A 14,662-nucleotide genomic window follows, 5' to 3' on the forward strand; every position below is an offset into this window, starting at 1 on the left:
TAAAGCCTAAAACTAGGAAGATAAAAAAAGCTTATGAATAACCTCCCATCCCCCAAAGCTGAAAAGTTCATACACTGCACTGAAAGGGGAGTCCCTTATTTCCCTACTTGTTTTTAAAATCATTTTTAAAATTTAACAGATCAGAAGCTGAAAATCAAAAGAGGAAAGAGGACTTGCTAAAAGGTAAGCAGACTGGTTTAGAAGTACTAATCTCACCATTGGACAGCTAAAGAATAAAGACTTTCAAAAAGTTGTCACATATTAAAAGCACAGGACCAAGTGAGACTAGGACAAATCCCCCTACATAATCTGAGCAGACCTCTAAGGCAGCACTGGTACATTACAGCAAACGTTATGTTATCAAAAACAGATTAAGTGAAATACAAATATACTCTGATTTGGCAGGAAATAATATGGTTTAGATAAATTTCTAGCCATAATGGTTAAAATTAAAAAAAAAAAGTTTTGGTACTTAAGTTTCAGTTGTCTCGCAATTTCACTTGGGAGTACATCTCTTTTTCTGACAACGCTGGCTCAACCACCTTTACTTGCAAACTTTTGAACCTCACAAATCCCTCTCTTCCTATTTTGAGAGGAAAAATGCTTTCTCCACATTATTTCAAAACTGTGGTAATTACCACTGAGCAGGATCATCCAGGGGAGAAAGGCATTTGTTTGAGGTTCCAATATACCTCCACCAACCCTATGGGGGAGACACAGAAACAGTAAGCTGGGGCTGATTCTTCTTCCTAGGGAACCAAACTCAAACCTGAAATTGGAAAGGAAATCCCAAATGTGAATTTTATACTTTGGTTCCTTTATAAAACAACTACCTCTTCTACAATGTACACAGAAAGTGTCACAAACAAAGTCTCAGAAATTTTTTGCATCCCTTCCTCCGGATTACCCAAGGAGGGGTTTCCAGGATTTAGTCTGAGATTTAAGAAGACAGCGCTGATGTTAGGAGAATCAGAAGCATGATTGAGAAGAGACTGGGTTTGTACTCTGCTCTTTTGCAAATCAGTTGGAGAAGTCTGGTTCTTTAAGTTCTTTAAGGCTCCTTATTCCTTTATTCTTGTTTATTGCACACAGAAGAAGCGTATGATTATTTTAATTATCTTTTAAGCAATAAAATCCTGACTTTGTAAGAGCCACATTCTAAATAGTTGCCTCACTGAATAATGTTCAACTATAGGTACATGCTTACTTACTGTTTAGCAACCAGGGATACCACTATAAAAATTAATGTTTTTCAAGGACCCAGTACAAGGATTCAGAGGAACCTAGTAGTTTCAAAATGTAATTTCATGTGGGAAGGGGACTATATGAATAAATGTAAGAATTTAGAACAGAGGTGAAGATTCCTTAACAGATGAGGAATATATCTAGTATGCTGAGTGCGTCTATCAGACTGGATAGACTGATTCTAGCAATATAGGAAAAGTTTCTACTAAACACAGTATCCCTTAGCATCATTCTTAAAAGGCTGGGAATGTATAGCAGAACTTTATTGGCTTTTATATATGTATTTATCTAACCATTTCACTCCTCACTTAAATTTACTGCTAGCAATTCCTTCTAATATGCTATTTTCTCTGTCTGGGACCCTTCCCTACATTTTCTATCTGGAAAAGACCTACTATTTGTGCCCTCATTCCTTCAAAATGTCATCTAATTCATGTCCCATGACTATTCAAAGCCCTGCCTGAGTCTAACAACATAATCTTCTGTCAATATTACTTATTTTTTTTAATATTTTTTTTAACTGCCCTCCCATCCAGACTGCCACATAACCTTGAGCAAGACCATCTGACAACTTTTAATAAATGAGTTCATTTAAGTGCTTTTAAAGAGCATACTAAACACATTTTGTGCATTGTTACAATGTGTATGAATGCTGAAATATTATCTGGGCTAGAAAAACTAAATCATCTGCAATAAAGTAAAACTAACATAATCTAGCCAAAGAAGACAAATTTTATATAAACTCTAGATTTTAAATAGTTACTACAACAAGGAGTTTTATAAACTGTCTTGCTTCCAAATTTATCTGTCATGTTGATTTAAAAAAATTTTTTTTAAGCAAGTCAGTCAAAATGTTGAAATACAATAACACATGTTATAGTACTCTCTTTAGATTTCCTATACTGTATGAAAAAGAAAAAAGGAGGCCACTGCTACACCAGGTGCTAAACAATGTATTTTTTGAAATCAATCCTTTAGAATATAAAATAAAAGTTTTGTTTTAAAAGACAGCACATACGAAACAAAAATTGAGATTTTTAAACTGTTAAAATTTGCTATAAAACTGCTATAATATAACCAAAGAATTATTTTCACAAGTTAAAATTTGAACCAATTCTAAATCTTCTTTGGAGTCAAAGAGTTATTGTTAAATAAAATAGCACAATTTTCATTAAAAGTTGTAAAATACAATGCTGATGGAATATGGAAATTATTATCGGTGAATGTTTATAATTATGTGTTAAATGTCTTAAAATATTTATAATCTTTAGCTCAGGAATTCCGTTTCTAATCATCTATTTCAAATATGGAAGGACGAGGTAGAGATGCTCATTTTTATAAAAGGGAGAGCTTAAAACCACCTAAATGCTACACAAAAGAAATAAAATATATTCAACTGATAGAAAATAACAAAGCAAAAACCATTTCAGTAACTACATAAATACTGTGGAAAACGTTTATGTTATAACATTAAGTGAAGAAAGCAAGAATCAAAACTCTAATATATTATGTTTTAAAATAGAGCAATATTAAAGACTAGAAGAAAATGTCTGTAGAATAGTTTTAAAACAAGCACCTGTGGAAATTCATCTTCCTCTGAGCTGTGAAAGTCATATTGCTTAAGGTCACTCTTATTGATCACAGGCAAGGTCTCAGGAGTGGGCTGCTGAGATGTTAGCACAGCCTCTGCTTTAGGCTTCTTTGGGTACTTCTTCTTTTGACGAACCACATCAGAAGCCTCTTCTTTCAAAGACAAATGATGCGGGTGCTGTTTACATGATGATTTTTCCCCCAAAAGGAAGAAATGAAAATCATTTTAGAAATCATAAAAAACTATACTGCTCTTTGAAAAAACATACATTTTTACCCAGGAGGTGACTTTATTTTCTGGTTTTAATATGCAGAAACTATTATGTGATGATAAGCTAAAAAGTGCTTTGCGTTCACAGATTACAGTGAAAAATAACTGACATTTAAATTTACTTTTTTATATTGTTATCAATACTTTAAACTAAGATATTAGTGATTTTTAATAATTTCTCTTTATTATGCAATCCAGTATTTAAAACATATTTAAATTCTATTTTTATTTTGTCTACTGATTAATGATGAAAATTAACTATTTTTATTTTTTAAATGACTTTAATTAGATTATAAATTCATGAATTCATTTCTATGTTTATTTCTAATTTTTAAAAATACCTACATGTGGAATAACTTTTCTGAGACAGAAAAGCTTATTAATTAGGGGAAAAACCTTCACTTTTTAGAATTAATTACCACCTTAGCTGAACAATAATCAAACTGTCTTCAAGTACCCCAGAGTTCTTTGGTGGCACGCAAGAGGCTGTCTGGCAGAGACTTAACTGATGGGTGGAGTCTAGAACCCAGCTATCCTCAACAGAGCAGTTGTTTCTGTTTTAATATACTGGCATTCCTTTTAATAAATAAGAATCTACTTTAAAAAGTTTGAAAATGACTGTTCTAAGCATCAAATTACAAGCACTAACAAAGTGTAAAAGTATTTAGGAAGTTTTACATTTTTTCAAGTAGCTCAGATTTTCGTTAAAACTACTTTAGGGTCAAAAATGTTATACATGATGAAAACATTGCTGAAACACTGAGTTATTGAGATATAAATGCTTTCATACAATGGGCATGGCTATGACATCAAAAATAAATCCCCAACTTCTCAGAAATTACTTATATTTTAAAGTAGGATGTGTGACAAAGGAAACATAGTTAACTATGTGAAATGCAATCATATTTCTAAAATTAGTAATTTAAATAGTGTGGGTGTTTAATCTTAGAGGTGATCTAAGATTAAGAATCAATATATAACAAAGGCTGATTCTGCACTAATTTGGGGTTGAGATTTTCATATTCTATGCCTATCAATAATATTCCTAGGAAAAGCATTGATTTAGAACTAGATTTTAAAAAATAATGTACAAAATGACATTTATTGTCTGGTTTATTGCAAAGTAAGTGTGATTTAAAGGGTAGGTGGGCTAGATGCCTGTGATTAATAAGAAAGAACTTTGGTGTTTGAATTGACACAGTTGAATAATGGAGGAGTCTCCCTACTCCATTCTTCCTTGACCTTTAAGAAAGAACCCATGAAAAATGAGGATTGTGCACATTTTTAAAAGATGAATTTTCCACAAACACCCTAAGCCATTTTTAAAATCCTGCTACACAGTAGAGCTCTACTGTCTAAAAACTCAGCCAATAACCTGCTTCTTTTAAAAAATCTAAGCTCTTCAAAGGTTTTATTAATTTTTGCATTTCTCAACTGAATGCTTTTATACACCAAGTGAATAATGAATAAATGTAACTCTTCAGTCTAAGAAACTAATCACTAGTCTCTATATTAGGAAAAAATTGAGTTCTAGAAGTTATAGGACTTTTTCAAGTCAAGATAAGCAGCAACTGATAAATGCTGGTTATGGCAATAGTTGAGGACAGTAACTTTGAATAGTCTCAATGAAGAAAGGTTTAATTTTGATGCCTGCCATCACAATGCAGGATTTGCTAAGGCAGTGATAATAACTAAGCTGTAATTACCATTATTCTGTAGGGATACAAGATAGCACAGTTGAAAACACATGGTTTTTGGTGTTAGACCTAGACTCAAAATCTTAAACCTGCCACTTAATAACTATATGATCTAAAAGTCACACAGAGGTTAAAAATCTACCTCAAAGGGATGTTGTAAGATTAATCAACATGCATATAAAAAATCCTAGCAAAGTGCAAAAAGTAGGAACTGAAACATATTAGTAATCTTCCTTCTAAACCAAACTATTATTATAAGACAATTTCAGAAACCAATTGTCCAGTCAATATTATCATACATGCTTCTCCCCAGAAGATACTCACCTTAGTTTTACATTCTTGGACTTTGTGATGATTTCCATTATGAAGAGTTGCTGGAGTGGTATATAATTCTTTTTCTGATCTATTGATCTTCACTTCATTAAGGATTTCACCACCATAGTCTCCTAAATGATATCTTGAAAAGGAAATAATATATAAGAAAATGTTACAGTTCAAAAATAAAAAAGAAATAAAAAACCAATGATACATCATTTACTTGGAACACAACTAATCAGACAGAGCCAACAATTAATCGGATTATTCTTAAGAGAGAAAACGCATGGGAATAAAGAAGCTCATATTTGGGATTTAGTAAAAACAAAACTCTCCTAATCTCTAAGATACACAGAAGATGGACTCTTCATATATTTCATATTTTCAGGAAAAGGATTATTACATTGGTGAATACATTTTCAAAATGCACCGAAACAAGTATTTCCTAACTAATCAAAAAAAAAAAAAAATCAATTAAACATTTATTTCTCTCAAATTTTGTTTAACAGAAACTTTAATACAGTGAATGGGACAATACGATCTCCAAGTTCTTTTCTAAATACAGTTAAATGATTCTGCAACAAGAAAATAAGTGTAACAGAGGATCTATACTATTCACAAAAATATCTCCCAAATTTGCAACCCAAACTGGCAACTTAATGGTTTAAAAACAAAAAGCAAAAACTAGCAATCACAATTTTCAAAAAATGTAGATATTGTTAGATAATCAATTTCAATAGTTATAAAGCTGAAATTTGGTTACATTTTGCCTTTCATTTGACTGAAGCATTACTGGTATGTAAGAATAGCAATGTTACCTTTTTTCCACAACTTCTAAGGTTAAGTGCAATAATTCTCGTTTTGTTTTCTCTCTTCTCTTAATCATTTCCAAAATTGTTATGGCTCTACTAAATTCTCGTCTCAGTTTCAACATCTTTTCATAAGAGGCTTCATCATTCTTTCGATTCTATTTAAAATAATAAGTTTAAAAGAATAAATCCAACTGTCCAGATTTCCAGCCTCATTCATCAAAATCTTATCAGACCCAAATTCGTTCTATAAAAGCAAAATGTTAAACACACACACACACACACACACACATCTAAACAGCAATTACATTAAGACAAGCTATTTAACTAAAAACAAAAAAAAGCAAATATCTCAATAAATATTCAGAAGAAAAAGTTGCCAGCTGTTGAAAAGATGGAATGACACAGATGGGATAATTCCAACATAAAATTTTTAAAGTCTGCCTGAAACAAAAACTACTATATCAAAAAATGTGATCTTTTCTTATTGTTATAAGGTCTTTTTCAATGACAGAGAGAAACAGTTCTGTCAAATCAAGGTTATCTAAAAATAGCCAAACTGAGTTGCTATCCTTTCAGCCTTCTAATCATGGCTGGACAGTTCAATACACTACAGTGTAAAGATTCACAATGACAAGCAAAGCTTCACTTTAAAAACTCAGATATAGTATGGGGAGGGAGGAGGGAGGAGGGTTCAGGATGGGGAACACGTGTATGCCTGTGGCGGATTCATTTCGATATATGGCAGAACCAATACAATATTGTAAAGTTTAAAAATAAAATAAAATTTAAAAAAAAAAAAACCTCAGATATAAAATAGATTACAGAATATAAAGGATCTCAAGGAATGGAATTACCATGCTGAATGTAGTATAACCTCATTGCAGAGTAGAAAAGAGATCTACTAGTAAAAAGGTCTGAATTTCATTATAAATTCTTACTTTGAAGTGTCAAAAGTAACTTGAACTAACAGGTAAAAGTTCTAACTAATAACTAGAGAAGGCTCAGTTATAACTACCTGCATCATCTGCATCTAAAAGTTACTGTTAATAAAAATATTTTGTTCAATCAAATAGACACAGAATTCTTACTTTCTATTAGGTGTGGAACTATCTGTTTAAAAATAGACCACTGCCACTCCTCATTCTATATGTTCAGACTGTATTTAAGCAAGCTTTCCATACTTGACTTAATAAAGCAATGTGACATTAGAAATCTGAACCCAAAGAAAGCCAGGTTTTGTATCGGAGGATTATAAAAGATAAAATAAAACTTGAGGAAGATACAAAGTTTTACTGTTTTCTTTTGCGTAGTTTCTTGTATTTAAAAATTAATCATTACCTATAAAACATTACTTAAACTAAATCTCATTAAGGTAGTGCATACTGCATATTAAAAAATACTATGTTATTAATAATAAATCCTCTTTAATCTTATCCAAAGGAAATATATCACTTTCCCCCTTCAGTAATATATGTGACAAAAGACAAAAATCTAAAGCACAGTTTTAAGCAAAATATTTTGTAACCAGGCAGCAGCTGCACCTTATGATTGAAAAAAAATGAACATAACCAAGAGCAAATATTAAAGTACAAAATACTTGAATACTTTAGTATTGATCTCTGTAAAAAGTATTACACATGTCTCCTATCCTCAAAAGGCTTAAAGTCTAAGAATGAAAGAAATGTAAGTTCTAAAGATAAATAACAGCAGCTGAAGAAAAAGTGCACCAGCACCTTTTCCAGCTGTCCTCCTCCTCACTCCATGTTCCTCTTGGACTCTGCACTTCTGCCCCTTCCTACTCATTCATCTCCTGCTCTCTCGAGGCCCAAATAAGTAGCTTCCCTAAGTTTTCTTTACCCCACTCCTGCCCTTTCTTCTACTTTTACCTTTTATTGTGAAATAATTTCAGATTTACAAAAAAGCTACAAAAATAGTATAAAAAATTCCCATATTATCTTCATCCAGATTCCCCAAAGGTTAATATGTTATATTTGCTTTATATATCTCTATGATGTATATACACATTGTTACAGACTGAATATTTGCATCTCCTGAAAATTCGTATGTTGAAATCCTAACCATCCAATGTGATTTTTATTTGGAGGTGAGGGCTTTGGGAGTCCTCATGAATGGATCAGTGCCCTTATAAAAGAGACCCCAGAGAACTCTCTTGCCCCTTCTGCCATGTGAGGACACAGCAAGAGGACCATCCGTGAAACAAGAAGCGGGCCCTCAATAGACACCAAGTCTGATAATACCTGGATCTTGGACTTCCCAACTTCCAGAACTGAGAAATAAATATTCACTGTTTAAGCCACCCAGTCTATGTATTTTTGTTACAATAGCACAAATGGACTATGACACACATACATGTATGTATATAAACACATACATACATGTATAACTTATTAGCAACAGTATTTTTAAATATTTTTCAAGTTGAAGATATAATGCCTTCATCCCCTAAACACTTTAATGTGTATTTTCTAAGAATAATGACAGTCTCTTATACAATCTCAGTAACATTATCAAAATCAGGAAATTAACTGATATAAAAACTATTATCTAATTTATAGACTCTCCTCATATTTCACCAATTGACCCACTAATGTCCTTCACAACTAGAAATACAACAGTATATACAGATTTCCTATATTTATATAATGTTGCTATAAAGGACATTGGTGGGAAATAATAATTTTTATTATTAAAATTTATTATTAATAAAAAATTCTTTCCCAGTCTAGGATCTGATTCAGGATTAAAATTGAATTTAGCTGTCATGTCTCTTTTGCTGTTGTGCAGTTGCTCAGTTGTGTCTGACTGCGACTCCATGGACTGTAGCACACCAGGCTCCCCTGTCCTTCACTATCTCGTAGAGTTTGCTCAAACTCATGTCCATTGAGTCAGTGATGCCATCTAACTATCTCATCTCTGTCACCTCCTTCTTATCCTGCCTTCAATCTCTCCCCGCGTTAGGGTCTTTTCTAATGAGTTGGCTCTTCAAATCAGATGGCCAAAGTACTGGAGCTTCAGTTTCATCATCAGTCCTTTCAATGAATATTCAGGGTTGAATTCCTTTAGGATTGACTGGTTTGACCTCCTTGTTAGCCAAGGGTCTCTCAAGAGTATTCTCCAACACCACAGTTAAAAAGCATCAATTCTTTGGCGCTCAGCTTTCTTTATGGTCCATGTCTCTTTAATCTTCTATAAGTTGGAATACTTACTCTGACTTTCAATCGTGATCATGACCTTGACAGTTTTGAAGTGTAGAAGCCATTTATTTTTTGTAGAATGTTCGTTAATTTGGGTTTCTTCGATGTTTTTCCACATTTAAATTGGGGTTGTGAACTTTTGGTATGACCATTACAGAAGTAAAACTGTGTCCCTTGCTCATCATACCAGGAGCTAAATGATACCTATTTGTCGGATTACTGCTGATGTTAACTTTGATCACTCGATTAAGATGGTGCTTGCCAGGTTTCTCTAGTCAAATTACTATTTTTCTTTTCTTTTTTTAATTAAAAAGTACACTATGGGACTTTATATAATCAAATTTCCCCCATCAGTTTATCATCCGTTAATTCTAACTTTTGCCAGAGACAATGGTAGTTGCCAAATGAACACCATCATTTCACTGACATTTGTAAGTTGGAAATCTATGGTAAGGAAAAGCATTCTCTTTTATGTATCATCCATCCATATATTTATATCAGTATGGACGCATGGGTTACTTTATGAGTTATAATCCATTACTCTCCTTATTGTGACACACAAACTTCCCCAGATGTGATCAGCAGAGTCACTCTAATTTAAGCTGGCTCCTGAGGCTTTCTGACACAGCTCCAACATTCTTTCATCACATTTTTATATTCTGGCAAAGAAGAATGTTCCAAGTTTACCTGTATGCTTTCCTAGTACCAGACCTGAAATCAACCATTTTTTTTTTAAGGAGCCCTGGTTTCCTTAAAGGAAAACAGTATTTTTACATGCTACTCTAGTTGCTTCTATATGGGAAATCCCAAAAATGGAGGAGTCTGGTGGGCTCCAGTCCATGGATCACAAAGAGTCAGACACAACTTAGCGACTAAACAACAACAAAATACCAGCTACATAGCTTCTTCCCTTTCAGATAACTTGTTCGTGAATTTTTGGAGTCTTGTGTAATCTGGGCCTCGTTCACTATTCATCTCTGTCAAAACCAGATCTTGAGGTTTCCTCACTGTTTTAGAACAGTTACATTTTTGTCTCTTGGCTTGAAGACCATTTCTTACATTGTCTTCACAAGAAGGCTAAATGGTGGTGGGCCAGCAGCAGGGGAGGAGGAACTGTGGTTTATAACCTGACCAACTCAGGCAGTCATGATTTTAGCTTTATGTAAGGTACTAGGTTGATGGAGAAGGAAATGGCAAACCACTCCAGTACCCTTGCCTGGAAAACCCCATGGACAGAGGAGCCTCGTGGGCTATAGTCCACAGGGTTGCTCAGTCGGGCACGACTGAGCAACTAACACTAATTGCTTCTAGATGCTCTATGTGAACAGAGCTAGGAAATAAGCCTATAATACATTTATGTACATCAACAAGCACAGATTTATATCTATTTCTAGCTGCAGCAATATTAAAATCTGTAAGTTCACAGTGACATCTTCTCTGTGCTTTTAAGATTGTCTACTCCCTATATTCAAATTTACTCATTCCCTTTACCCTTCTCCACAACCAACTCTGCTGAGAGCAAATTCCTGTCTTCCTATTCCAGTTAAATATTACAGTTTTGATCAACTGCCAAATCTCTAGGGAAGCAGTTCTCAAACTGCTATAATTTATAGTTAACTATAGATCTTTGTAAACCAAGGCTAATTCACAAGTGATTGTTATGTGCAGCCAGACTGAGAAGCACCACCCTGGAAGTTTGCTCTTCTGCCTATCTTGCTTCACCTGGGCCACACAGGAGGAGAGAACGAAGGCACACATGTTAACAGTTTTACCTGTGGGTTAAACACATAAATGTATACGCTGATTCAAGCCTTCCCAGTCAGTGCATTCAGACACGCCGGCACCTTACCACCATCTCACTTAAGAATGTCCTAAAGCACTTAAGCACTCACAAACTAAACATTAGTTTAATGATTAAAATTAAGTTCTAGACTTCTAAGCAAATATTTCAGAAGTCCTTTACTCTAGCCTTTGCAGCAGCTATTTATATAGCTACCCCCTCTGGAATGTTTTTAAGTTTGTGGGAATAGGAAAGGAAGCAGAGAACCTCTGTGAACTAGTATTCATTTTTTGCATATCCCAGTGCCCAACCACCTCTTGAACACCTAGGGTACTCATTCTCGACTGCTTTCCCAATTTTCTCATTTTAAAACTCAGACATTTCCAAGAAACAATAGTATATGTGAAGGGGAATAGTCTCTGGTCCCACAACTAAAGACAGAGAAATAAAAAGACCATTGAAAAAGAAACTGTACCATGCTAGAGATGAATAAGAAAACAGATAAGAGGAAGGGTAGGAATCACAGCATCAGGAAAATGCTGGCCTAGTTATTATACAATGGAGAAATGCCTAAACACAGGAACTTGTTTCTAGCAATTCGCAAAACGTGCTGGTTAGAAAACAGTGATTTAACTTATGTAAGAATAAAACACATTTAAGTATTAGGAATATTGTTTTTTTATGTCAATAATACTGCTATTTTAAGTATTTCATGCTTATCCATTAAAAGAAACCCAACAGTACTTTTCCTTCAAAATATATTGCTGTTTTGCAATACATCTGAAGCAATTATATTTCTCTTAAAAATTGGAAATTCAGATTTTTCAATAATTCAGATAAACCTCTCCTTCCTCATATCTAAATTTATAAAACCTTACTGTATTTACAAACTTATCTCATATAGTCTTTTCTAAACAAGGCATTAATCTCCATGAAATATCTAATATCTCCGTAGCCAAAATCCAAAACACCAAATTGAAAACTCAGTCTGGGTTAGGGAAGGTCATCTACATTTGGGAAATCCAAGAATAGTTATAAAAACTAGTTGTTAAGCAGAAGAGTTTCCCCTAAAATATACTATCTCTGGCAGCTGTTATGCTTCACAGCTGTTATATTAACAGCTGACAAGGACAAGCACTCCATGTTAGGAGAAACAGGAATCCAGAGAAAACGCTGGACCTCCAATTACAATTCCTTCCGTTTTTTACGTTTGCATGTTCCTAATATTCTACAACGTTACAGAATGTGTTATTGTGTCTGGTGTTTATTATTAATTATGAGAAGTGGAAGACAGTGACCTCCCCCTCTAAAATAATGTTTTCTTCTTTACCGTATCATTTCACAGCATGAGACCCAGTTTCTCTTAGAATTCTGGCTCATCTTGCTTGTGAAAGCTAGGTGAGGACAAGTTTGTCAATTTGAAATCTGACACAACTGACAGTTCAGAAAAGGAGAAAAAGATTTTGTTGTCTTACTGTCTTACTTGTGACTGTTAGCAGAACAGGCTTGAAAATGAACCTTTACCAACTTCCCATGACCCCACAGTAGTTAGAGGGAGTAAAGTCCTTTTTTACATTCATGATTTAGAATATGGTTTCAAAGGAACTCTTAAGCTTCCAAATAGAAGATATGTATAGAATGTACAGCTTACTGAAGAACTCAAAACTCCTGTTTCCTCATAACATGAATTTCCTCATATCACTTCAATTGCAAGCCTAAAATGATGTAATCAATAGATTTATAAAGCTCATAGGTATTAAATAAACATTAAACAAACATTGCAAACAACTGGAGGATAGAGGCTACTGAAGAGTAGGCTTTCTAATATAAAGTTCAACAATGTCATTAGCTTCACTTTATGTCCAAATTATTCAAAATTACTCAAGCTATAGGCAGAAAAAAAAATATTGGTCTTAAATACTATCTAGGCACATTCAGTTAAACCTAATTTGCATATTACCTTTCGAGTTTGCATTTTTTCTGTTCTCCTCCGAAAGGCAACATAAGGGTCATTGTTGGTAGAGCCATCTCTTTTCTCTTGTTTTATCTGAGGAATGAGGGATGGTCCCCTGCAGTTTTTACGTTTTCTCACCCAGTAGTCATATACAGCTTTAATAAGGTAATCATCTTCGTTTAGCAGCAGTTTTGCTTCTTGAAGTGTTACAAGCTAAATAAAAAATAAAAACTGTCATTAACTACAATCCTTAGGGAAAACATTTAAAGATTAAACTTTGTCTACAGGAAAAAAATGTGATCAGTCTAACAGTTATGATCAGGTATCATGATGGCAAAAAGCACAATTCAATTCAATCTAACAAAGAATTTATTAGTAAGATTTACCAAAATTAGAAATTTGCCCTAAGAGGTAGTGAGTTCCACCACTTAAAATATTTAAGAAGCCTGAATTAATGAGAAGTCTACAACAGTTTTATGACTTAGGTAAGTCTTGAACTAGAGATATCCAGAGTCCTTCAAAATTCTGATACTCTGTGATTCATCACACACACTGGAGGACCTACTAGTCTTCGTCTACTAGCATCATTAAGCGTTTCTGTTTTTCAACAGAAAATAGAATTTACAGGTGGTTTCTTTTTACCTCCCTCCAAAATAAATGATGAATAATACTTTCTAATATATTGCTAACTGAATACACACATGACTTCTCTGAAATTGAAAAGGACAAACTGAGCATGTTTCCAGAATTTTCAACACTATACAATCTTGAATTTTTTGTACCAGTCACATACAAAACAATTTCTCTACAAAGCTGATTAAATACTAGAGAATCCTTATTCTCAATACTCATCTTTCTGATGACAATGTCATGTCTGGGACAGTGGCATCTCAGAGATCTCTCTCTCCTTTATCAATGCAGCCAACATATGTTGACATTATCTCAAAAGTCAAGTTTGTAAAAATTTGCTTGGTCACATCTGTTTCCCTGCTCTTTGCGAAGATCACAGAGGCTAACAAGATGGATTGGGGGTTACAAAGATCCATTTGTAGTGAAGCTTAGAAAAATATTATGGAGTTTTAGGGCTGTGAATGCTTACTGAAGTGGTGGTATCCCAATCTTTTTACTTTTATTACTTTAGAGATGAAGATTCATTTTCAAAACAAACTGAAATATCTCCTAAAACTTGGAAATGGGGGGGAAATATCACTGAAATTTTAAGATCAGCATACTATTCAATTTGGTGGTTGTATTAATTCATTTGAAGAAAGTATGACTTACAAAACGTATTTTTAATATGATCTGATTTCTCATATTGGCATTACTTGATGCAATAAATGTAATGATCATTTGCACAATGATCATTTGGACTTTTAGTCCTATGATGGTGACTACTAGAGCTAATTAGTTGGTTTCTTATTATAATTTGGCTGCCAAGATGGTGTGACTACAGGAAGAGACTACACTGACAATATCAACTCAAGTATTCCAGTCCATGTGACAGTTACTTTTAGTGCAATACAATTATAAATGGCCATTGTTTGGTTTATTCAGTCTCAGTGGAGTCAGCTTAAGTGCATCTGAGAGACTGAGTAACATGGTCTCTAAAGAGGACAGCCAGAGCCTGAAACATGAGACCAAACCAAAAGAACGAATATTTTCCAAACATCAGCCTGAAGTGGACACTCTCCCACTGTTGAAGTTCTGTGGAATGATGATGCATACTTTCAAAGTCTATAAGGATGGTGGAAGAATAAGAACAGAGCTTTCTGGATCTAACAAA

General features: G+C 33.8%; 1 protein-coding gene across 6 annotated transcripts in view; it reads right to left on the reverse strand.

Annotated features, from left to right (window-relative positions):
* EPC2 (enhancer of polycomb homolog 2) overlaps positions 1–14,662 on the reverse strand; it is a 279,917-nt gene that overhangs the window by 19,907 nt on the left and 245,348 nt on the right. For 5 of the 6 annotated variants that reach the window (XM_055572649.1, XM_055572647.1, XM_055572646.1 and 2 more), the window contains 4 exons: positions 12,886–13,092; positions 5,937–6,085; positions 5,128–5,260; positions 2,822–3,013 (listed from right to left, as the gene is read on the reverse strand). In XM_055572649.1, coding sequence (XP_055428624.1) covers positions 2,822–3,013; positions 5,128–5,260; positions 5,937–6,085; positions 12,886–13,092 — 681 coding nt within the window. The remainder of the gene's footprint in view (positions 1–2,821; positions 3,014–5,127; positions 5,261–5,936; positions 6,086–12,885; positions 13,093–14,662) is intronic. The other variant, XM_055572650.1, reaches the window with a different exon arrangement.

The sequence above is a fragment of the Bubalus kerabau genome, chromosome 3 (assembly GCF_029407905.1).
Source record: "Bubalus kerabau isolate K-KA32 ecotype Philippines breed swamp buffalo chromosome 3, PCC_UOA_SB_1v2, whole genome shotgun sequence".
NCBI lineage: Eukaryota > Metazoa > Chordata > Mammalia > Artiodactyla > Bovidae > Bubalus > Bubalus kerabau.